The sequence below is a fragment of the Orbicella franksi genome, chromosome 1 (genome assembly GCF_964199315.1).
Source record: "Orbicella franksi chromosome 1, jaOrbFran1.1, whole genome shotgun sequence".
Taxonomy (NCBI): Eukaryota; Metazoa; Cnidaria; class Anthozoa; order Scleractinia; family Merulinidae; genus Orbicella; species Orbicella franksi.
Genome location: NC_138145.1, coordinates 28,215,966 through 28,239,915, shown reverse-complemented (window position 1 = coordinate 28,239,915; position 23,950 = coordinate 28,215,966). Strand labels below are relative to the sequence as shown.

Here is a 23,950-nt window from a genome sequence, read left to right as displayed (position 1 = left end):
AATAAATACCCCTGAAGAAGGGAACACGTAAAACCACAAAAAACATAATTATTTTGTTTGTTGTTTTTTGCATTTTGTGATCCCCCCACCCTCCCCCCGCCCCCAACACGTGACGTCTGATTAGTTTGTAAGGAATCATGGGTGGTGGTCTGTATTCAAAATGGCGGAAGGGGACAGTATATTCTCTAAGATCATTCGGAGAGAGATACCATCAGAATTCCTCCACGAGGATGACCAGGTATTGCAGTTCGGCTCTTCGTTTTTGATATGGTAACTTTAAGCTTTAAAATGCGTAAAAGCTAGCTTATACTACTCTCACTATTCTCCGACTTTGTAAACTTCAGAATCGACCACGTTTCAATTGAAATTTAAATTAAGTTAAACGTGAGACGGTATGGCATTTATTTCTACTTGTTTTCATTCCATTCAGTGGTCCTACGTCAATTAATTAATACGGCTTCACAAACATTGACAGTGTTCAGTCCTTTAAGGAACAAAGATAAAAATATAGTAAGATCCGGAAGTCGTGAGATGAAAAGTGAAAGTACATTTAGCAAATTTAAGCTTAAAATTTTGCAGAATTGCTGTACAATATTTTTATCATTTTAATGTCAACAGTGCGTCGCCATCAAGGACATTAATCCCCAGGCCCCGGTGCATTTCCTGGTTATTCCAAAGAAGCCAATACCTCAATTGTCCAAGGCAGATGATTCAGATGAACAAGTAAGTAAGACAACATGTAAAACAGCTTGTTTATAACTAGATTGTGCCAGTTTACTCCTCTAGGGTGGTCAAGGGTAGTTAAGTTTTCATAGACAACAGTCACTCAACAATAACATGAGTACCAAGAAACCTATAGTGTTCTGTCTGACTACAGTTGAACATCAGCCAAGTGCTACCAGCCTGGTGAAACACTCTACAAGATCTTTAAAGATCTCTATTAGGATCTTTTATGGATCTTCATGAGGATCTTGCAAGATCTTCATCCATTTCCTCAAAGATCTTGTAGGAACCTGCAAAGCTCTTTCAAGTCCCTGCCAAGTCCTTGCAAAGATCCTTGAGGATCTGCATCAGGTCAACGTAAGCATTCTTGAAGTTCCTACAGGATACTTCAGGTCCCAGCAAGTATCTTTTAGGTCCCTTATTACTGGTGACTTTTCACTAACTAAACAGACTCCAGAATCGATCCAGAACAAAACAAAATGACACAGCTGGCAGAATTACAGATTCTTTAATCTCCTCCAGGATACAGAACGAACTGTAAAACTAGGAGGCACTACAAGAGTAAAGTGTCTTGTCCAAGAACACAGCACAATATCCCAGCCAGGGCTCGAACCTGGACTACTCGATCCAGAGAGAAGTGTACTAACCAAAAGGCCTGACCATGCCTTAATTTGCATAGAAAAACAAAAGATTTAATAACAAATTAATGTCCCAGTCCCACTTAACTAATTTAGTGTTTACAGTACAGTAGGACTTGATAGAATTAATAAAGAATACAGATCTACATCAGCATCTCTCAAAAACTCCTGAATTTGTATAGAAAAACAAAAATAAAACAAAAAGAATTTATAACGTACCTGCCAATCTCAAATTGGTAATGGTAACTTAAGCAGCAGGAAGTTTTGGGTTCAAAGAACTAAGACAAAACTTTTTCCTTGAATAAATGTGACATCAAGCCTAATTTTATTTTAATGATTCATCTAGTAGCTTTGTTTATTAGTTGGGCTGCAATGGAAGAGTTCAAAAGATGGAGTCAGCAATAGTAAGGGAGATTATTTTAAGTAACACACCATATGGCAAATGGTAATAAATGGCAGATTAGTGTTGATTCTGGTACATCTTTATGAACTTATTAAACAAGAATTGATTTAATTATAACATCATTATAAAGCAATAGCATAGTCATTTTATAGAATTTGCCTGTTAAGTTTACGTGACCTAAAAATTAAAAATTTTATGTACATGTAAGCTAAACCTGGTAAATCATTTGCAGTACCCTATGAGACAGAGATTTCCTTCTCTTTCTGCTTGCTGAGAGACTAGAGGGAACCTCTGCTCACAACCACTGAATCGTTTGATCAGCTTTAACAGTGCATGTCCACAACTGGGGATGAATAAATTAAAAATACATGTTTTGAAAAGTTTTAACCAGTTTAAAGCGTACACATTACAGGTAGAATTCAAAATGCTACTTTTGCGAGACAATATCTGGTGCTCTTTGATTTGCTAAAAATAACAATTTGCAACACTGCACTAACATGGGTTCCTCATGTACATGTTGGGCTTATCAAATTCAAAACTTTTGTCTGATGAATAACTGGCAATCTTTGTACATTAATTCATTGTCCTAGAAACATGTTATGAGGGTCGATAGATTGTCTGAACAGTTTGTTTATCTGCAGTGTGGTCTTGAATGAACCCAGTTTTAGTTTATTTCATCTGTTTCTCTGCCACTGTTTTAACTTTGTAGAACTTTACAAAATTTCTGTCTAGTTTTTCTCCAAGAAATAAACGGTGAAAAAGCTGGAATTTAATAAATTGTGAATAAAAAAGTAATTTGCTACAATTGAACCTAAAATAACTGAAAATTTGATTGTGGGTTACAAATGTTTCACATGTCTGACAAAGAATGACAGTTGTAACTGCTGCTGTTAATGCTGTCGAAGTTCAGGCATGCACAATAATAGGAAATTTTTGTATTAATGGCAATTCTTAAGGTTACAGTATACCTTCGGGTCGGCAATTTTCTTCAAATTTGGATTTTTGGGTCAAAATAGTGGTTGAAGAATAATCTCTAATTTCTGAAAAAAAAATTTGAAAAAGGCTAAATATTGGCGGAGAAATGGCGGTTTTACGTTTTCACCGGAAGGAAAAGTTTACCTCTTGATTGACAGCCCTATGGCGCGTATGCAATCAACCGAGACGATTTTCGCGGGAATTACCTATATGGATGTCACGAATTGACTACTCAGTTGATCAGTATTGCTGTTCTGACTACCCAGCATTTTTGGTATTAGGCATGTCTCTATTAAGTTATAAGTAAACATAGACCACGTTTAAACCATGGACCAGTTCGAAAAAGCGAAAACAGTGAAGAACGAATGAAAATACATCAATGAGTAAAGAAGCGAAAGTTCGCCACGCGGATGAAGCTATAGTTATCATATAAGGCAGGCAAATATTCGTGGTAAGAGAAAAGAAAGGTTCTGTAAAAATTTCGGAACTTGACAGCAATAACAGAGATGCTGACAGAGACTCTTCTGATGAGTCCGATATCGACGAATCGTCGGACTCATTGAGACCATTTGAAATATTATCCATGCACAGTTGCCCACACACAGTCGCTCTCTGCGCTTTCTTTTGTTTGTTTCCTTCGCTCAGCCACTCTAGCGTTCGTAGCCTTTTTAGTCTTCCCCATTTTGCCAGACCAGCTTCAAGAAAAACCGAGCTACAGAAAAATTATCTCTCTGCCTTCGGTTCCTTGAGCGCATTGCTAAACACAAGAGTTTTTTAGAGATTCGCGCGTAAATTTCACCAGGAGGTTAACGGTAGTAAACTTTCCCTGCACTGATTGGCTTAGTTATCTGAGAACCCAGTTGAAGGCGTTTGTGGGTGGAGTTTGTTTGCGAAGCATAAAATTTTTTTTAGCGCTGTTTTCTCGAATAAATTTTTTCACTTGAAGCAGACACTTTAAAGAGTTATAACTCAAAGGGATTTTGTTCAATTGCTCTTATATTTGGACAGTGGCTAGTTCAACATATAAACTACAAAAGCGTGTCTGGGAATTGTTAATTTCAAAATACTTTTTCTTCGAGAGGAATTTTTGTACGATCACTCCACATTTTTTTAATCCTATTTCGAAAATGTTCTGTAACTTTTTACTGCAATTGAATATGCCAAAATGCAGACACGTTTTTTAAGTGCTTTGGGCCCTGAAACCGAGGAAAAAATTAAATTGGCGAAAAACGAAATTCGCTTTGACTTGTAGCTTTCGAAAGGTGATTTGGGCGCTCGTATTTAGTGGTCGTGAAAAATTCGACAATTCATTTTCTTTTAAATGTCTTGGTATAGTTTGATAGCCAGTTCCATAAGCTTTAATTTGATATAGGGGTTTAGGTATCTACAACTTAAACTGCACGCGCTACATCGCTTGCGCACGAGACACCCCTGAAGGTATACTGTAACCTTAAAAATGAGAATTTTTAGCAGAGATTTCTAGTAAAGGATTGTGGTATATGGAAACCCTTCAAATATTCCTGCACAATTTATTTTGAAATTATGTTATAATTCTAAGAGTGGGCTTCCTGTAAAGTAGCTCTTTAGCTAAGCAGAGGTATCACGATAAATTACTTTTACATTTTTATTACTTCCTGAAGACTCCATGGTGGCAAGTTAAACCACAACGTAATCAGATTAGACTTTGAGGCAGCAGAGTGGTTCTTTCATTTTGAAACAGATTCCTTGTGCACTTCAGAGAGGTAAACTTAGTACTTCTCTCATAAAGTGACAAAACTTTTTCTGTAACTGACGCTTTGTCACCAAAAAGGCTCTCGGGGGTTGGGAAGGGTAATGTTACAAGGAAACTTCCCAAAGGGAAACTCTGCAGATTTCATGGCAGATTTTCATGTGTCTGGTTGTGTCAAGTCTCAAGTTACGTAAGGCTGTTTACCTTCAATAATGTCTTCCCATTTAAATGGTCTTGATAATAGCAGGCAAGTCAAGAATTTACATCCGCTTTCAGTTTCATGTGCATAGGTGACATTTTTCTCCATGCTAACCAGGCCTATGCCAAAAATGTAAGCACAACTGACTTCTTTACAGTCAAACTCGAATTTTAATGACAAAAGATGGATTTATTTGACATTTTCAAACTAAAGTTACAGTGTAGGAGTATCAGAACATCATTCCGGGAGAAATAAATCAACTGTTTTGAAAGTTTACATCAGCTTGGGAATATTAAAAGTGATAGCAGCCCAATTGTACTGGAAGTCACTACAGTGGAAGCTCTCGTAAGCAGACACCCTTGGGATGTGAAAAAAGTGTCTGTAACTGGAGCTGGCTGCTTACGAGAATGGTTCTTGTAAGTGGCCACTAGAGGTGTAGGGGATAGATGGCCACTTACAGGAGCTTGTCCAGCTAACAACAACTACAGTACCGTATTGGAAATACAAAAAAATATGGATGATGACAAAACAAACACTGAAATATGGTACTGTAATTACTGTAAAATCATTGTGACAAACGGTGATGTGAAGTTGATTGATAAAAACAAGATACAGAGGTTGTTAATAGGATTTTCTTTGGGGTGCTCACTTACGGGAGCTTAAAAACAAAGAAAAAGTCTAAGTTGTAATCTCTGAAAGTGTCCGTAGCCACCTACAGGAATGTCCGCTCACAAGAATGTTTGAAAGAAAGTTTGTATGGGAGTTAAAATGGGGTCTCACACAAGGCGGCTGTAAGTAGAGCTGTCCGCTTAGGAGAGTGTCTGTTAAGAGAGCTTCGACTGTATTGAGAACCGATTGACTTCACTAAAATCGTTTGAATTATCCCGCAAATTGGGAAACATGCAAAGTCTGCAATCTTCTCCAGCCATTTGAGGTCAGTAATAGGGGATCCAGGATTTGGTAAAGGGGGGCTGGGAGAGTTGTCCAACAAAGGTGGACCCTTCTAATGAGTCCAACCCATGCTTCACCCCCCCCCCCCCCCCTCCCCATGAGACTTATTTAGGTTCTCTGAAGCGTAATTTCCAGCATTTTGAGGGATCAATGTTGGTTGTTTAATATCTTTGAAATCATCTCTGTTTTGAGCTATTTAAACAAGGACTATGCTTATGTATTTTACAGTATTGCTTACCTTCCTGATGATGTACATGTACATGCTAGCTTTCCAAAAAATCGATTAATTTGCTGCTGTCTTTCTGACAGAAGTCTGACAGACTTCAAATTAAACACTGACTCCTTTGAGAATAGTGGTTTTCCTTGGGCTTTCGTGTGCCACTGACAGTCAAAATCTTTGTGAACGATTACACAACTCACTGATGAGCTGATCAACAAAGAGGCTTAGCTTCTGGCCTAAGCTACAGTGCCTAATCTGTGAAATCTGTCAATAGAAAAACTGCCACTTGTGGCACCATGTACTTGTAGAATTTGACTGGAGTATGAGTCACATGTTATTTTACCAAGTAGACAAATAAAAGAAGGAAGTGCTTAAATAAAACGGATTTTTGACTAAGCAAGGCATTTGAAACCTGGAAAAGACTCTCGTTCATCAAACAATTTTTGCTCTTTTAAAGTTAGTCCTTTTTTTCAGAAGATAAAATATTAACAATAATATTTGTTAGTGATGTTTGCCGACAGAGGTTCTTGTCAGGAACCGCACCTATTTAAGCAAGTTTTCATCTCATTTAGGGGTGCGACCGAACCACCCAAACCACCCCTGGATCTGCCTCAGTGGTAATTATCATTTATTTGTCATTTCTTCTGTCAATAACCAGAAAAATTGCCAGTTTCACAGTTAAACGGTCTTTCAGCGGTTTACATAGCATGTTGAAAGATGGTCAAAAGATGTCGCCTATGCACATAAAACTGAAAGCAGGTGTAAAGAAAACAACAAATCTTTTATGATGGACCGGGTCCAAGGGATCGTCTACAAAGTGCCCTACAAAGTTAGCTGCCATGACTGCACATTCACTTATGTCTGGAAAAGCAAGCGCTCGTAGAGCTCACGCGGGGCCAAGCATGATCCAGGCTGTGCAAGCAACAGGGGGTCAGCAATTAAGCAGCATGCTGGGTCCATGGATCACAACATCCACCCACGAGATGCCCAGATCCTTGAACGTGGTGTCAACAACTATCAAAAGAGGCTTTTCCTGGAGTCATGGCACTCAACTTTGGACAACACCGCCATCAACAAGAGGAAACCAATCTCTCTTGCTTACTTGCCATTGATTTAAAAGTCAATAAAACGACAGCAAGGGCAGGGTTGTAGCGTGAGCAGTAAGGAACTTTGATAATGAATTGATGAACTCTGATGAAGGTGAATAGAGGTCACCGAAAATTCACTTAAAAAGCAACAGATCGGATTACAAAAAAAGTTTTCAATAATCTTATAAGTTTCAAAGACATGTTTCATCAGATTCTCCTGTCATCTTCATTTGATTGATGTACAAAGCGTCGGACATAGAATTAGAATTACCATTTTTCTACTTATTTTAAATTCTACTTCTAACACTTTGTACATCAATCAGCTGAAGATGACAGAAGAATTTGTCAAAACTTGTCTTTGAAACTTAAAAGGTTTGTCCTTTTCTATAAATTCATGAATTTAAGTGGGTTTTGAAATCAATATTAACCCATTGACTCCTGGAACTTTTTGCCAAAAACAAATTTTTTGGACATTTTGGAGATTTTCAGTCTGGGTATGAGCCAAATTAGCTGCAATCTACTAAAAAAAGGTATTTGCAACATTACAGCATGCCTCTCTTTCCAACAACGTCACATTTTACGACATTTTTGCTTGGGCATGCACAGAAATCGAAATTTCAAAATTTTTGGATGAGAAAATAGGTCTTTAGGCCTTTCATTTTTTTTTTATTTTTTTGTTTTATTTTATTTTATTTGCCTTTCCTTTTTAGTGCAGAGTGCACTATTGGGATGGTTATGGGGGTTGCCTGCCGCTAAGGAACTAAGGCGCTATGGCGCTATGGCGCTATGGCCCTATGGCGCTAAGGTGTAAACTTTAATGTTTGTTTAATTAATTAATTTCAATTAATTAATTAGTCTAGAGGCAAGGAAGTAATGGGAGTAGGGTGGGAAAGGTACATGTGTACTCTACGTAAAACACATTCCATCGCCGTCACTTAACTTTGAACATCGCAAAGCTATATATTTGTTTCAGGTAACCCCTTGCTCTCCTTGTGGTACCATTCTCCTTAGAACAAAACTAATTTGCCCTAAACGCATGCGTAGATTAGTTAGGGTTTGTGGCTTTTATATTAGGTGAAGGATACATTGCATACGGAATCACGCACAAATGTTGAGTGGTTTTCCTTATGGTAGAGCTCAACATGTAAGACGCATGCGTTCTAGCATTGTTAGTGTTATACACTATCTTTACGCGCAGTATTTTATATATCGTGTCATGCGACCAAGGACGGCAGTTATTTTTCAGGTAGCGCCAGTTGTCCCTTTTTATTGCAAAAGTGAAACGTTACTGTGGCTGCGTAGCTTTTAGAATTACAAACAGGTCGGTTCAACAAATATCATCTGCTGTTTTCAATCTACAATAGTGTGCTTGTCAGAGTTCAAATATATTGCTTCTCCTCAGCGACTTGTTTATTTCTTGCCTTAATTGTGTCTGTAAGAGAGACCAAAAAGTTCTCAAGTTAGTGGCGTTAATACTCCGCAAATTGTGAATTTGTAACAAAAGAAACCAGGAAAATGCTCAAATATTGCTGCAGACGCCGTGGCACCTAATGAAAGCGCAAATTAATTTAATCAGTCTTTGAGGAGACTCATTCATATCGGCCAAGTAGCGCTGTTTATCTTCAATACTTTTCGTTGAAAAGCTTCTCAGCCATCAATATCGTTGTGTGTTAATTTTGAATTGTTTTATTGTTAACAACAAAGGTGGCAACAGAAAAAGAAAGTGGTATTTCGTGACTATCTGATAATTAAATTAGTTCTTGTTCATCGGTAAAAATTTGCATTTTTAGTAACACATCGTCTCTGTTCCGTTTCTTCATCACGACATCAGATATTTAACTTTCTTTCATTTATCTCCAAAAAACAAGGACATCTTCCGTATGTTTTGGAGAAAACAAGGGTTTCATATTACATGGCTTTGCGAGGAAAACAAAAGTATCAAGTTACAAAGTTGGCGTGAAGAGCTAAATTGTCACGTTTGCTGCTTCAGCGTATTGTTGAATTTAAAATGAACGAAAATCAACTTAAAGCACCAGTAGTAATTAATTTGTGCGTAATGTTTGGACCTTGAATGAAAATACAACCTTGAAACATACACACTGCAAAGGGGAAAAGCCGTAGCAGACTACCAAGGTAGACACAAACCGGAAGTGAACCGAGTAGGGGTGAGTACTTATGGGACTACTGTACCAGAGCTATCAATTGCGCTCTGCACTATCTGAGATTGTCTCACTAGTTCTCCTTTTCTTAATATCTGAGCATTTTCGTGCATATTTCAGGCTCTAGTGACCCAATCACTCCAATAGGGGTATCATTGGAGAGATGTTTTCCTCCTTAAGAACTTGAGTATTATAAGTGATGCCAATTTTGGTCAAAGGTGATGACATCAGGAGTGGAACAAAGGTCAACTCTCATCATGGCTGGTTACAGCCGGGACAATGAAGTTGAAGTGGTTTTGTGGAATATCAAAACAAAAAATAACTATGATCATTGCTGGCAACAGAATAAGACCATGTTATTGCATGATGATGTTATAATTAAATTGGTTCTTGTTATACAGAGTCAGAAAAATTATCCAGAATCAACACCAATCTGCCATTTGCCATTAGCTAGTATTACATGTACAGACTGCATGATGTTTAGCTGTCTTGCTGGGAACAGTTCCATGTAGTTGTAATAAACAAAGCCAGTGATCGACTTTTAAAATAAAACCTTGATAAAAGTAGGTTTGATGTCACATTTTCTAAGACAAAACAAATTCTAAATTTTGCTGTACAGCTGTACATCATTTTTTATAATGATAATTTTAATTTACAAAACACAATTACTTCATACATTACTTACAATGCAGGTCGCATTACAATACTCTATTTACAAAACAATACTTATATTGCTTACAATACAAGTTACTTGTGCTGGCGATACAATACTGAATACATTCTTGTTACTTGCATTAAGGACTACTTACACTACTAACAATACAATACTCTACTTACATTACCTGCTTAACACACAGTAACTTACATGTAATAACATGTAAGTAACTGTAACCCCTTCACATGTAAGTAACTGTAACCTCTTCAATAAATTTCAAATATTGTGTATTATACATGTACTTATTTATTGTATACAATACTTACAATACCTTAGACAAAATACTTACATTACTTACAGTACAATATTCCAGTTACAATAAAATTCTAACATGTCCTACAATGTGATAAAAAAGATGAAGTTCCTACCGCCTAAAAAAAAGATTATTTACAGCTAATATACATTGCAAAGCTATCGTTTTAGAAATGAATTGTATATATTACGTACCCCTAGGTCGTATTATTATTTTTTATTCATTTTTTTTTTGGAGGGGGGGGGGGGGGGGGAGGATATGCTATACATTGACTATACATATGCTATTCATATGCTATACATTGAGGAGAGAGGAGTACTTTTCAATTCTCAAACATTTAATTAATCCAAATTTTCAAGATTGTATTTAATGAGTAGCTTACTGATAAACTTCTGAATGGAGATTGCCAGGCTATTTGACTTGCTTGAATAAATATGATGGCGCATAAATAAGGTGGTGTAGTTGAATTTCCTTGTTATTGTTGTGTCGTGGGAGCTTGCAGTAATACCGAACAAGGTCTCCTCAATGGTTGGAGAGAATTGGCATGCATTCACGTGGTTGAACCAGTTCAAGACCTTATGGGAAAACAATTTGGCAAATGTACATTTGACAAAAGAGTGATCAATTGAATCTTTATCTCCACAGTATAGACATTCATCATCTGCCTTAATACCAAAATAATCTGAATAGTTCTTTCTTATAGTTACTATCATTCTGTGGATGAATTTAAATTGAAACTCTTTTAGTTTAGATTCCCTATAAATGTTTCTCAGTGATTTAAAGATCTTAGTCCATACATCTTTCTGTAATGGGAGTTTTTTGCTCCAACATTTAGGGCCTGTTTGTTCTTTGGTGTGAATCTTGACATTAAGCCAGTTATAAAAGTCCCTTGACAACTGTACATCATAACCAAACAAACTTGTTGGATTACCCCTCTCATAACTGTCGAGAGTCCACTGAATGCTGCTATTTAATAAATAATAAAACATATGTAACCAGGGTAAACCCATCAGCTATCTCCAGGGGCTTTTTTTTTTAAGAATAAACATTACCAACATTGCTAGCAATACTTACTCTACTTACAGTAGTAACATACAATGTAACTTATGATTTAACAATACTAACACAACTTACAACACTAACATTGTTTACCATTTATTATTTTAATTCACAAACAAAATAACTCTTGCATGCCTTGCATGCCTATGTTTTGCACCAGCAAATGGTCCTTACATGTACATTCACACTTATTTAGTCTCCCTACAAGTGCAACAGCCAAAATAACCCCTTGACAATGGTCAGTTTATCGACTGATGAACCTTTGCAAAAGGTCAGGACACTTGCTCCATACCATACATAGTTGGTCTTTGTTTCTGTTTGGGTTTTATACATACATTTATTGTTTTACATATTTATATGTGACATAAAGCATTTTTTTTGTATTAAAAGTTTTGCAACCCATGAAGCAAAGGTGTCGTATTACATGGGTCCCTAAATACCTCCCTATAATAGCCTCCTCCTTACAAAAGGCACTTTACTCTGTTCCCAAGGTGGCCATTACAGAGAGGTTTTTTTTTTTTTTTTTTTTTTTGTACAACCAGACTGGCTTCTTGTCAGCTTAAAAAGGGGTCCTGGCTTGACAATTAATGACCTACACTGTACTTTCAGACAAAATATATTTGTAGAAAAAGTGTTCTGTAACTCAGTAGAAACATGCCTACAAGCTAAGGTAGTAAGTAAGTTCAATACACTGTAGAAGTGCAATTTGTTTTCAGTTGGTGTGAATGAAATCTCTTTTTACCTTGTTTTGCAGTTGTTAGGCCATCTACTCGTGGTTGCCAGAAAGGTTGCAGCAGAACAGAATCTGGTTAAAGGCTTCCGTGTAGTGATCAATGATGGTAAAGATGGAGGCCAAGAGGTGTACCACATTCATATCCATGTTTTGGGCGGACGCCAGTTGACTTGGCCACCAGGCTAGTCAAGGTCATAAGATAATGTGTACATCTACAACGTAAGACATGTCAATGGTTGTTTACCATTTACACGGAGAAACTACTTCGTGGTCAATTTATGCAAATGGACAGTACAGTGTAAATATGCCCGGTGGTGAGTTCTGTTCAGATTGGCCATTTACATGTACTATAAAAGAAAAAACAATTTACCGAAATTTGCCTTACAATTTACATTCTGACAAAATTTCCAAACTATTTAGGTTAATGGTAAACAACCATTGTCCGATAAAAATTTTTCACCCATATCCTATTCAAGACTGGACTGAAGTAGAAAATCTGTAACTTATACTTCATGAACAACTATTTCGGTAAGCACATTGGTAATACATGTAATTATAAGCAGACCATAATTTATACATGTACATGTAGCATTTAATTAGGATATAACAATGCAATATAGTTACTTAGAGGAAACAAAACAAGGTGCTTTCAGCCACTTATGAGAATCAGGGAGTGACACTAAATTAAAGTGGGTAAGCTTATTATTATATTTCTTTTGTCTATTCAGTGACATTTTCCTGAATGAAGACACCACGTTTAATTCATGTCCCAATTCAGAGTTATTCCTGGACAACTATAAAAGGATTCTAAAAGTCTGTCAAACTAGGTCGGAATGTGCATATCAAATTTTAGTCAGCTTCTATCAAGAATTATGTATGTCCTTGTAATTTAGGGGTAGTGAATGATAAATGTAAGACTTTTTGAGAAGGAAAGACTAATGTTTTTCTTTAAAAATAAATTATTTTGGAATATGTGATGTATTTTTTGGCAAGCTTGATTTTCGCCACTCTCTCAGATCTGATTATGTTCTGCAGTGGCTGGTAATTTAGCCTATTTTTTGGGAATCTTTTAGTTTTCAACATTTCAGGTTGGCACCTCTGAGGTCATATTTACTCACCAATTGCAAAGGGCCTTTTAAAATTCTTTCCAAGTACTGTTTTAGTGTGGTTTTTTTTTGTTTTTTTTTTCTTTTTTCATGCAATCATGTACATGTACTTCTTTTTCAGGCTTTGTCATCTCAACTAGCCTCTGAACCCAAGGTTAGTAAAATGAAAAAGAGCCTGGCCTATATTTTAGAGTTTAGTAGTTTGCTTGATAATAACAAATTGATTATTGAAATAATGTGAGACACCTTTGTCTTGATTACTTGCAAATGTGGTTAATGTTAATGGTACAGTTCTGCACATCATGTAAATGTAAGTCAGAAGATTTACAGGTACACTACTAGTCTTACTAACCTGACAGTTGTTCATTTATGAGCAAAAAGTGGTCTTGTCATGTTGTACACACTTTAAATGGCCCCCCTTGGCAAGCAGTGCCTTTTGTTTCCATATATCAGTTTTGTACGCGTACTTGCTTACTTACTGCCCCTATTCTTGCTTGCGAGTAGGGCAGCAACAAAGGTCTTCCACTTCTGTTCGCTAAAGACTAGCTTTCAGATGATACCCCAGTTGTGCTTAAGGGTCTTCAACTATCCCTCCACAGTTCTTCTCCAGGTGTTTTGGGGTCTTCCTCTCTTTCTCTTATGTACTTACGTGTACTAACCTGGAGGATATTGATTCAAGCAAAAGGTGGTATTGCTGGGGTCTTATTAGAAGGTGGGGCCCAACACAAGTGCTAGGGTGCTCTAAAGTCAGAACCCATCTAGTTGTGTACTTTAAAACTGGACGTAACAAATTCACTTCAAGCTTTCTTTTCGGCCTGCTTACCCTCCTATAGGTTTCCGTCGTACATGAAAACTTAACGAAACCCCTGGCTATTGTTACAAATTGTATGTAAAGCAAGTCAATGGTAACTTTGGAGGTGTCTCACTTCCAAGCGATGCAGCATGTCCGGTTTAAACTGAACATACCTAATCCCCAAAATCAAATTAAAGCTTATAGAGCTGGCTATCAAACTATACCAAGAATTTTGAAATGACGTGAATTGTCGAATTTTTTACGACCTTTAAATGTGAGCGTCCGAATCACCTTTTGAAAGTTACAAGTCAAAGGGAAATTGTTATTTGGCCCTCAAATTTGAACAGTAGCTAGTTTGACATCTAAACAACAAAAACGTGTCTGCGAATTGTTTGTTTCTAAATATTTTTTTCTCCGAGTCAGAGTGTACGATCACTCCATATTTTTGTCTCCTCTTCCGAAAATGTTTTGTAACTTTTCACTTAAATTGAATACGGCGAAACACAGACACGTTTTTCAAGCGCTTTGGTTCTGGAAACTGAGGAACAAATTAAATCAGCGAAAAACAAAATTCCGTTTGATTTGTAGCTTTGAAAAGGTAACTCGGACACTTCATTTAGAGGTCAAGAAAAATTCAACAATTCCAGTAAATTTGCATGACTCTTCTCCATGAGAGTGACAACGCTTTATCTCCACGGTAGGTTAGACCTGCCGTTCCCACTAATCCGTCACGAAAACGGAGCTTTTCGAAAACGCTCTTCAAACCGGAGGTAACGCAGGTTTAAAAAACGATGGCGTCTGGCGTCAAGATAATCATGTTACAGGGCTGGAAATAACAGTCGGTCATCGGACATTGTACGACAAAATCTTGAATATGTCCGGTCAATTTCACATTATGATCGGACATGATGTCCGAACATTTCACCAACACCTATTGTCCATCCATAAAATTTAGTTATATAAATTATTAAAAAGGCTCGTAGTTGCGACCGGTACGGTCGCCCATGCGGCTAAAATTTCATCTTTGGCGACCAAAAATTCTGGTTTAATCGACTACCGAAAATACGTCTGCGTTCACAGGCTACCATAATGGGCTCTACGTTTCTCTGTGTTGACGATCAACAACTGTTATTTTCTCAATCATTATGTCCTTCCAGAAATACATAGTGAAAGATCTTTACTTCTATAACATTCAACATAAGAAAAGAAAGCAATCTGTCCTTTTGCTTTGCTGTAAAGGATTTCCTCACATCGGAAAACTTGCAAATGGCCGATCGTGTTTGAAATCGCGCTAAAATGCATTGCAAACCCTTGAGCATTAAGTACGTCATGTATGCCTACCGATTGTGTCTTTTGTAATGCATACACAAAATTAGCGGCCAAAAATTAAAAGTCTTGGAAATTTTTTCTTTACAAATGTTATGCATTGAGTTCTTTTCTGAATAAAATTCCACTTGATTTTTATCACTTAGTCGCCAAATGGCTACTCAAGCATTTTTTTTTAATTTTGGGCCCTTGACTCTGACAGTTTGAGCCATATCCAGGAGCCCATTATGGGCTTCTGCCATATGATAAAGCAGAAGTGTTCATCTTTCCTGTACTTGCCAAATAAAGTACTTTTCAGAAATTGCCCTATTATGCATTACGTGCATTGCGATATGCTGTTAGCCCTTCATGTATGTACCCTAGAGTCAACTTTGGTCAGGAGCCCATCACTAGGACCCTTCAACTCCCATGCTAAGCATATGTCACAGTATTTTTACAGACCGGTCTATTTTAAGGCTTCTTTTCTCTCGAAAAAGTCAGTTCCTGTCTAAATGAGCACGCATCAGTAAGGGGAAAAAATGGAGGCCTCAGGTGGACATGACGGCCTAATCTTCCGGTGAAATTATAAAGTCCGTGCTTGTGATTGGTCACTGAGGTTCCTACGGGGGCTGAATTCGTGGTAAATTCAAACTAAAAAAAGATCAGTCTGTGAAAACACCGGGACAAGAATAATCGAGAAGTTGCACAGTCCTAGTGATGGGCTCCTACGTAGAAAACTAGGTTTGCTTGAAGAACGTATAATCAGGAGATAACCAGGAGAGATTGGTGCAGTCATTTAGTAGATAAAGTCATCTAGTTAATCATAAATGATAAATAAATCACATTTAAATACAGTTTTGAATGATTTGTATTGAAAATCTTTACAGTATGCTAATAAATTCTTTATGCTAATTAATTATGCTAATCAATAATGCAAATTAATGTCCAGTCAAATTGATAAGATGTCCGACCAAAATGAAGATTTGAAAGGACATATGTCCTGTTAAAGAAGAAAAATTATTTCCAGCACTGTGTTATTTCCCTGACCGGGTTTTCCTCAATGACAATTTCAGATTGTTGTGTTTTCGAATTCCTTCGGCGTAGTGTGGACAGAAAAAATTTGATGCGTTTTTCAAATTCGGACGCTTGCAATTAGAGGCCGTGAAAAATTCGACAATTCATTCTATTGCATAAAATATTTGGTATAGTTTGATAGCCTCCTCAACGGGCTTCAAGTTGATATAGGGGTTTAAAACGGACGCGCTACATCGCTTGGACGTGAGACAGCTCCACCGGTATAGTAACCTTCAAGTGTGTCCTGAGGGCTTAATTGCTATTCGGAGTTGTGCTATTACTATAGAAACAAAAAAAAAATAGATAGACTGTTAAGATCCAGTCACACTACGGATCCGAATTGTAGCCAAGATCACATTTGAATTTGGTTATTACCATGATCACGAAACCTGTAGCCAATTATAAAAGTAACAGCTTGCTAGATCCTCCTTATCTCCCGTTTTGTAGCAATTAGCTTTCATAGCAATACTACTCTTCCAGGAAGACTGCGACGCCTACGACGTTTTTTGCCGCCTTCAGAGTAACGTTTTTGATGCTGCGAGTTTGTTTCAAACCAATCACGTGGTACATTGAAATGCACCACGTGAGGACACCACATTTTCTTATTACGTGATGTACATTCACAACGTTTTTATCTTCAAGAGGAAAGTTTACCGCGCTTTTTGTTTGCCATAGAACTATCAGCATGGCCGCTGTTTATCGGCTGAAGACAAACATGATCAGGACAAATTCGGAGCGGTTTTTTTAGACGCATTCGACACGATAAGCTGTCCTCTTGAAGATAAACACGTTGTGAAATGTACATCACGTAATACGAAAATGTCATGACGGCACACAGAAAAACTGTCCTCAATGTGCATTTCAATGTACCACGTAATTTCCAAACACTGAGAAGAGAGCTGAAAATACACTGTACGACGCGCAGCGGAGTATTTTTGAGTACTTACAATTTTAATGCCATGAGCTACAAAAACAACACGTTTCTACCAGTGTTGTTTGGTTCTTTATTGTTGGCTGGTTTTTGTTCACTGTAAAAAAACTGACTACTGAAATGATAGTCACAAAGCTGAATAAGCAACGATAAAAAATAGAGCGAAAATCCAACGAGGCTGCGGGAGAGCCGGATACAGGATTGAGATACCCTTAATGAGCATCTCCCGAGGGTTATAACAAAGTCCGTACCAGTTTTTATTGAAATGTCTGTTCTTGTTCTATCTTCAGTTCCGATAACAGCAAATGTGACCAATTCCTGATGTACTGTAGCGTAAATGGATGTCATGGTAGACAACTGAGAACTGTAGAATACCCCTGGAATACACTCGTTCAATACATGTTGTAACAGGTCTAGTAGAAGCTTTTTTTTTTCAAGGAATACCAACTTAGATAGGACATAAGGAAATAAAGAAGTTACCGTTTTGGATTACTTTGTGGTACTTTGTGGAAAGAAGGTAGTTATGACTAGCGCCACTCGAAAGGGGTATTTCATGGAACTAACTGGTAGAAAGGAACGCTGCGAGCAGTTTCGCTGTCTTCAGAGCGGAAAAAACGTAATAAGCATGCCCGAGTTTTGACCCCGCACCAGGCTCCAAGTTTGATAAAATGGCGAGAATTTCGTCAATCGTGTGAACAAAAAAGGCTGCGAACTTTATATGCTTTTCTTATTTTCCCGATGAGCAGCAACATTTTCACGTCATTAATGGAACCCTGGTGTATTGTTTTCGTGGGGAATCAATTCTTTTTCGGACAAAATTAACGTAAAGACAGTTTCCGTACCCTTTATTTCCAGCGGAATACAAGAAATTTCGGTGCGAAGGCACTTCTTTTTTTCCACAGACACTCTTTAGATATTGCATCCATATAAGCAAACCACTGAACATACAAGCAAGAGAGCCTCTCAGCAGGCAGGGAGAGCCTTTAATAGTGAAATGCCGAAAGAAATTCATGCTCGCCCAAGTATAAATAAATCAACCGAACGACATCCTCGCGTACCTTATAAGCAGTCTGTCGCTGAGTCCTCAAGTGGGGCTAGGGATGCGCAGGAGGCTGCGCAGTACTTTTTCCGCTCTGAAACACATGTAGGTATTCTAATGTACGTAAGTTTACACAAATGAAGAGTCACTCCGTAAATGTGTCATCATTATCGTTATCATTATCATGAACGTTTTCGTCATGATTGACGTCATCGTTGTCATTGACATCATTATCATAACGTTTTCGTTATTATTATCATCATCATCAGTATCGTTATCATTATCAGTAACATCATAATGTGATGTACATTTCAGGTGCCAAGTTTAAAGATCACTGCTTTAATATTTCTAGCGATGTTCTCGATTGAGTGTTGTACTGTTTTAGTGAAACCACCTATGATGTCATCACTTTCCTCGTTTGCATGATACAAAAATGTAAATATCTCTAAAACGAAAGAAGATATTCCAAAAAGAAAAACGCCATTCTTCTTTACTTTGAAAAGCCTTTCAAATAAGCAGCAGTTATTTTTTGAGAAATACCACGCAAACTGCGGTGATAAACATGGCAAGAAAACGCATGTTAAAAAACAAAGTTCATTTACTTGACGTTTCGTATGGATTTCTACATTGGAAAAACAAAACTTAGATTGCATGACAGAAAAACTGAACATTTTAAAGCGATCACGAGTCGATCACGAGCAGCTGTCATGCTTCTGCTATTGCAGACCACGTCACGTCTACTGGTCACAACTTCAAATGGGACCACTTTGATATATTAGCAAAAGGTCGGACAGATACACATTGCAAGATAAAAGAGACTGCTAATAAGGCAATTAAAACCCACCCTAAATGATAATGTGAGCAGCGAAAAGCTATATCTTTATTAGTTTACATTGTTTATATGCAAATTTTTCTCAGCTTCTGTCATTGTAATTGTTAATTAGTTACTTATTTTAAATTGAAATTTAGTTGTTGCTTCTATTCCTAACGGTCACTTCTGAAGATGTATGTTGAAACATACGAAACGTCAAGTAAATGAACTTTGTTTTTTAACATGCGTTTTATTGCCATGTTTATCACCGCAGTTTGCGTGCCATTTCTTATCAAGCTACGAAGGCCAAGTAAAAAGAGAATCATTTTTTATTTCATAGGCACTTATACATTTCTCTATCGTTATCGTCGTCATTAACAATATAATTATCATTAACGTCATCGTTATCATTATCATTAACTTTATCGTTATCATTATCATTATCGTCATTAACCTTATCGCTATCATTATCGTTATAATTATCATTATCTTTATCATTATCATTAATGTTATCATAAGCTTTCTCATTATCTTTATCGTCATCGTTATCATTATCATTAACATCAAAAAATCATTAACATCATCATTATCAATATCATTAGTGTTATCGTTATCATTATCATTAACATTGTCATTATTGTAATTATCTTTATCATTAACGTTATTATCATTTTCATTAACATCGTCATCGTTATCATTAACATCGTTATCGTCATCGTTGTCATTAACATCGTCATCGTTATCACTATCATTAACATCATTATCGTAGTCATTGACATTGTTATTGTTATCATTAGCATCACTATAGTTATCATTATCGTTATCATTAACGTCGTTATCGTTGTCACTGGCATTATTGTTATCGTTATCATTATCATTAACATCGTTATCGTTGCCATTATCGTTATCATTGTTATTATAAGAATCATTACTAGTAGTAATATAATTATTTTTAATATTATTAGATAAGCCAGGTAAGAGGAAGGCACCGTCCTCTTTCCTCATCCTTTTCCTCTATCTATGAGAGATCGAAACGACTTTGCTCGCAGGGTAGCAGAATGTACTGCCAGAGGTTTTCTTCTTTCTTCCCTTGAAACCAAAAAGCCATTGCGGTCAAATTTAGTGGAGAAAGGAAGGGAAGCATTCCTCTTGGATCCAATTGCCAGGCTGGGTATTAAGGATAAATGAAGCGAACAGAGAATAAATTAATAATCTCCAAACTCGACGACAACACCCCAAGGCTCTGCTCCATTTCATTTCACTAATTATGGCAGTCTCATATACACTCTTGTTTTATACAAGAACCTTTTTTTACAGGAACGTTGAGGCTGAGACTAACCAAAATTTTAAGAACGTATAAAGAACATTCCTCAGGCTGAGAGTCGATTAAGAAAGTTTATATTTTGCTAATTTGTATGTATTAAATGACAAGCATAAAATGAAAGTAACAAAAAAAGTGAAATTGACCCAAATACTTAAGGGCATGTTTTGTATAACATTAACAATGGTTTTCTTATTGCATGACACACATCTCGGTTTGTTATAATCAGCAGTTTTTATTTATAACTGTTCCAAAATATCTTCCATACCATTGAAGTCATCAGGTGATACAAAGTCTGAAGTATTATTAAGCTGGTTGACCTTTATACCATGTAAATTTTAGAACATCTTGAGAACGTTTTCAGCCCAAATCGCAGAAAAATCTAGAACGTTCAGACTTCAAGAAAAAAAAAAAAGAGTGTATCGGACTTCAAGTTTACCTGTACATGCCAAGGTTTAAGAAGGAAACATTGCTCAATCCAGTTCCTTACACTTATTTCCGGTCATTTTCGTCGTTTTCAGGGCCAACCAAAACTTATCTTTGCACGGAAATTTCCAATTGCTCGTTTCGTCCAGCGTCCACAGTTAAGAGCGAAGAACAGAGCTAGAGATAATTCTCGTCCGAGAGCGGTCGTTTCTTTCGTGCGTTTCAAAAAGAAAACAGCTTTAGAGACGAGAGTGAAAAACAAAGCCACTCAGTTATATCTCGTGGCTTTATTTTTTCTTTCGAGAAACCGTTTTGTCATTGACACTAATACCTCTCGTTTTTGGACACCATCTTCTAAGCGGAAGCGGAATAATTTGAGGTAAGGGACCGTTCATTTTTTATAAGGTAGGGGGGGCTGGTGGGATTTGGGGGGGGGCCATGCGTAAAAAAATGGCTTTCGAGGGGGGGCCATCCCAAAAAAATAAGGGAAAAAGGGAGGGTCACGTGAAATATTTTAGTAAAACTTTAAAATGGGATAATGTTTGAATATCAAAAAAATTGCTATAGAATCAACATAGAAGGCAGGATACAAATTTATTACAAACTTTCCTTCTGCTTTAAAAAAAACGTTTGGCGACAAAAAGCATTTGTAGCTATTGAAAGTATTTAACACTGTTATTTTCGAATGCAACTTTCACTGGCATTTTTAAATCGTGCTTCCCAAATCCCACCAGCCCCCCGTCCCTCATAAAAACTGAACGGTCCCTAACTTACCGTAGATACCTGTTACGCTCTGCTACGCGCAGTTTATATTTGAGTCAACTTTCATTATCGTTATTAAGCAAATGAAGTCGTGCTTAGAAGACCCAATAAATAAACTGGTGATATATATATTTTGAGGTTGGCCCACACGCACGTTATAGCTACACTTTAATTATGCTGCGTCACTCCTTGCCATTTCCTTTCCCAATTAATTTAATGACTACCCATACAGTCGAATACGCAGTATCTATACTGATTCAGTACCATAATGGACGGACCATATAAAATGCACTTCTAATAAAGGACTATCGTGGTACTTCAGCTGGTTTCCGAGAGATCTAAATTAACTTAACTCAACCATTACAATACTGGCATTTCTTTATAACGCACAATTTCGTAGCTCTTGCGATTCAAAAATCGCTAAACCTTTCTTTACCTTTAATTATCTAGGCGAGTACAATAAAGCCATCTCGTTGTAACGGACACTTAATTTGTGTCTTAATGAAAGCCATATTATAAGCCACTATTCGCATTTGCTTGTTGCCTGACAAACTATGGCCCACCCACTTTGTAATAAATAAACAATAGCCTTCATTTGGCGCGAAAATATGCTCGGATATTTGTCCGGTACGATTATCTCGAGCTCGAGCTCAAGAATAACTGAGCTTCGAGGAAAAGATATAATGTCCAAGGACAAATATCCGAGCATATTTTTAAAGTCAACTGGAGGCTATTGTGGTTATTATCCATGAAATATTTTTCGCATCACGCGGGATCTGCCAAAATTTGGGAATAGCTGAGGTATCTATGTTTTAGCTGGGGCATATCCAGTCTAATAATAATAATAATTTATTAATTTATATTGCGCTTTTTAACATACGATGATCAAAAACGCATTACAAGTGACGCGTTTAGAGCGATCACGTGCAAGCGAAATCGTGATGGATTATAATACCATTTATTATCCGTCTAGTGGTAACTCGGATACAAAGTCCGGTACAAATCTCAATATTTTCTTGTCACTACAAGCATCTAGGTATTCAAGGCGCCGTTGGGACCAGAACTGGAAGACTGGGTGGTCTTAATTAATTACGTCAGCACTCTTATATGCGTTGAAGGGTTTTCAATTTCGCGTCTTTGACAATTTCTCTCCATCCATTTGGACAAATATCATAAAACTTTCTATGATATTTGCCCAAATGGATGGAGAGAAATTTTAGTATTTAGGAAGTAGAAGACACACTGAAGAGTTAGAAACTTTGGGATAAATGTTTAACAGAAAGTGCAGCAACTCAAATTTAAGGATAATGCATCTTGAAAAAATTGGCCGTTTCTCGTATGACTCTCTCTCAGTTCTTTTTAATTCGCCTCAGTCGTAGCTGTCTTTGTTTACTTATTTCAGGGTTATTATTTGTTGGTGTTTTTGTTCTTTAGAAACCTGTGTTTTAGGTTTTCTTCATAGTTATTTCCTACATCAGAAATGTGACTTAAAATATCGTGACATAGTCTTAAATAATATGCACAGGCATATTAAACGTCACGACAGTTATATTGGTGTCCCCCCAAAAAAATGAAACGGCGGCCTTGTTGGTGTCCCAAACCAGTCCTGTGGGAGTTCAACTCTTTTCCTTTTGTTCCGATAAATTTTCATGGTTGCTGTTCCGATGTGAGTGACAACGATCTATCTCCACTGAGGCAGCTTCCTCACTACGCCAGAGGAATTTGAAAACGCGGCTTTATTTCTACGGTTAGGCCTACCGTCCACACTAATCCGGCACGAAAACGGAGCTTTTCGAAAACGCTCTTCAAACCGGAGGAATTTAAAAACGCCGGCTTTTTGTTTTCGTGTGGACGGAAAACATTTTGAAAAACGGAGCTTTTCGAAAACGATGGCGTCACGATAATCATGTGATTTGCCTGACCGAGTTTTCCTCGATGACAAGTGATTGTTACGTTTTCAAATTCCTCCAGCGTAGCGTGGACGGAAAACATTTGGTGCGTTTTCAGAGTGAAAACTCCGTTTTCAAATTCCTCCGGCGCAGTGTAGAGGTGCCTTATAGAAGAATTAATGAAACGATCAGATTTTTTGTTTGACAGCTTGCGTCAATTTTCTTACCTGGTCACCTAATACGTAAACAGCCCAAATAGACCTTTTATACACATGCATTTTAAGATAGGTTTTACCCAAACCCCGATTAAAGGGTTGAAAGCTAAAGGAAGCACGATTTCCGTTTTATTATCGTTCAAGCCAATGTTGAGTGTTACAAAGCGTGACGGAAGTCACCATATTTAACAAAATTTGTCACCTTGAAGAGCCAAGTTTACATTTTTCACTCCCCTTAAACTTTGAAGACCTATAAACTGAAAAAGAACGAAGCTTTCAAATCTTCGTTCTACAACTGAAAGAGCTGTTTCTGTTTCCTGTGTTTTTGCTAACTCCGACTCCAAACTTATAAACTGAGAAAAGCGTGGCACACCTTTTGAATGTTCAACACAATGAAATATTGAATTTGCTTATGAAGTGTGGAAAACGAAAA

General features: G+C 37.2%; 1 protein-coding gene across 1 annotated transcript; it reads left to right on the top strand.

Annotated features, from left to right (window-relative positions):
- The first annotated feature begins 119 nt into the window (after positions 1 to 119).
- LOC145501562 (adenosine 5'-monophosphoramidase HINT1-like) lies at positions 120 to 17,546 on the top strand. Its single transcript, XM_081481016.1, has 5 exons — positions 120 to 238; positions 619 to 723; positions 11,867 to 12,036; positions 13,073 to 13,105; positions 17,345 to 17,546. The coding sequence occupies exons 1-3, from the start codon at positions 161 to 163 to the stop codon at positions 12,029 to 12,031; spliced, it is 348 nt and encodes a 115-aa protein (XP_081337142.1). The 5' UTR covers positions 120 to 160; the 3' UTR covers positions 12,032 to 12,036; positions 13,073 to 13,105; positions 17,345 to 17,546.
- The last annotated feature ends 6,404 nt before the right edge of the window (positions 17,547 to 23,950 follow it).

Excerpts from the sequence above, each read along its gene's own strand:
- LOC145501562 (XM_081481016.1), top strand. The coding sequence starts at position 161 with ATGGCGGAAGGGGACAGTATATTCTCTAAGATCATTCGGAGAGAGATA. Across the intron at positions 239-618 it reads TCCTCCACGAGGATGACCAG|TGCGTCGCCATCAAGGACAT; the intron begins GTATTGCAGTTC and ends TAATGTCAACAG. Across the intron at positions 724-11,866 it reads CAGATGATTCAGATGAACAA|TTGTTAGGCCATCTACTCGT; the intron begins GTAAGTAAGACA and ends CTTGTTTTGCAG.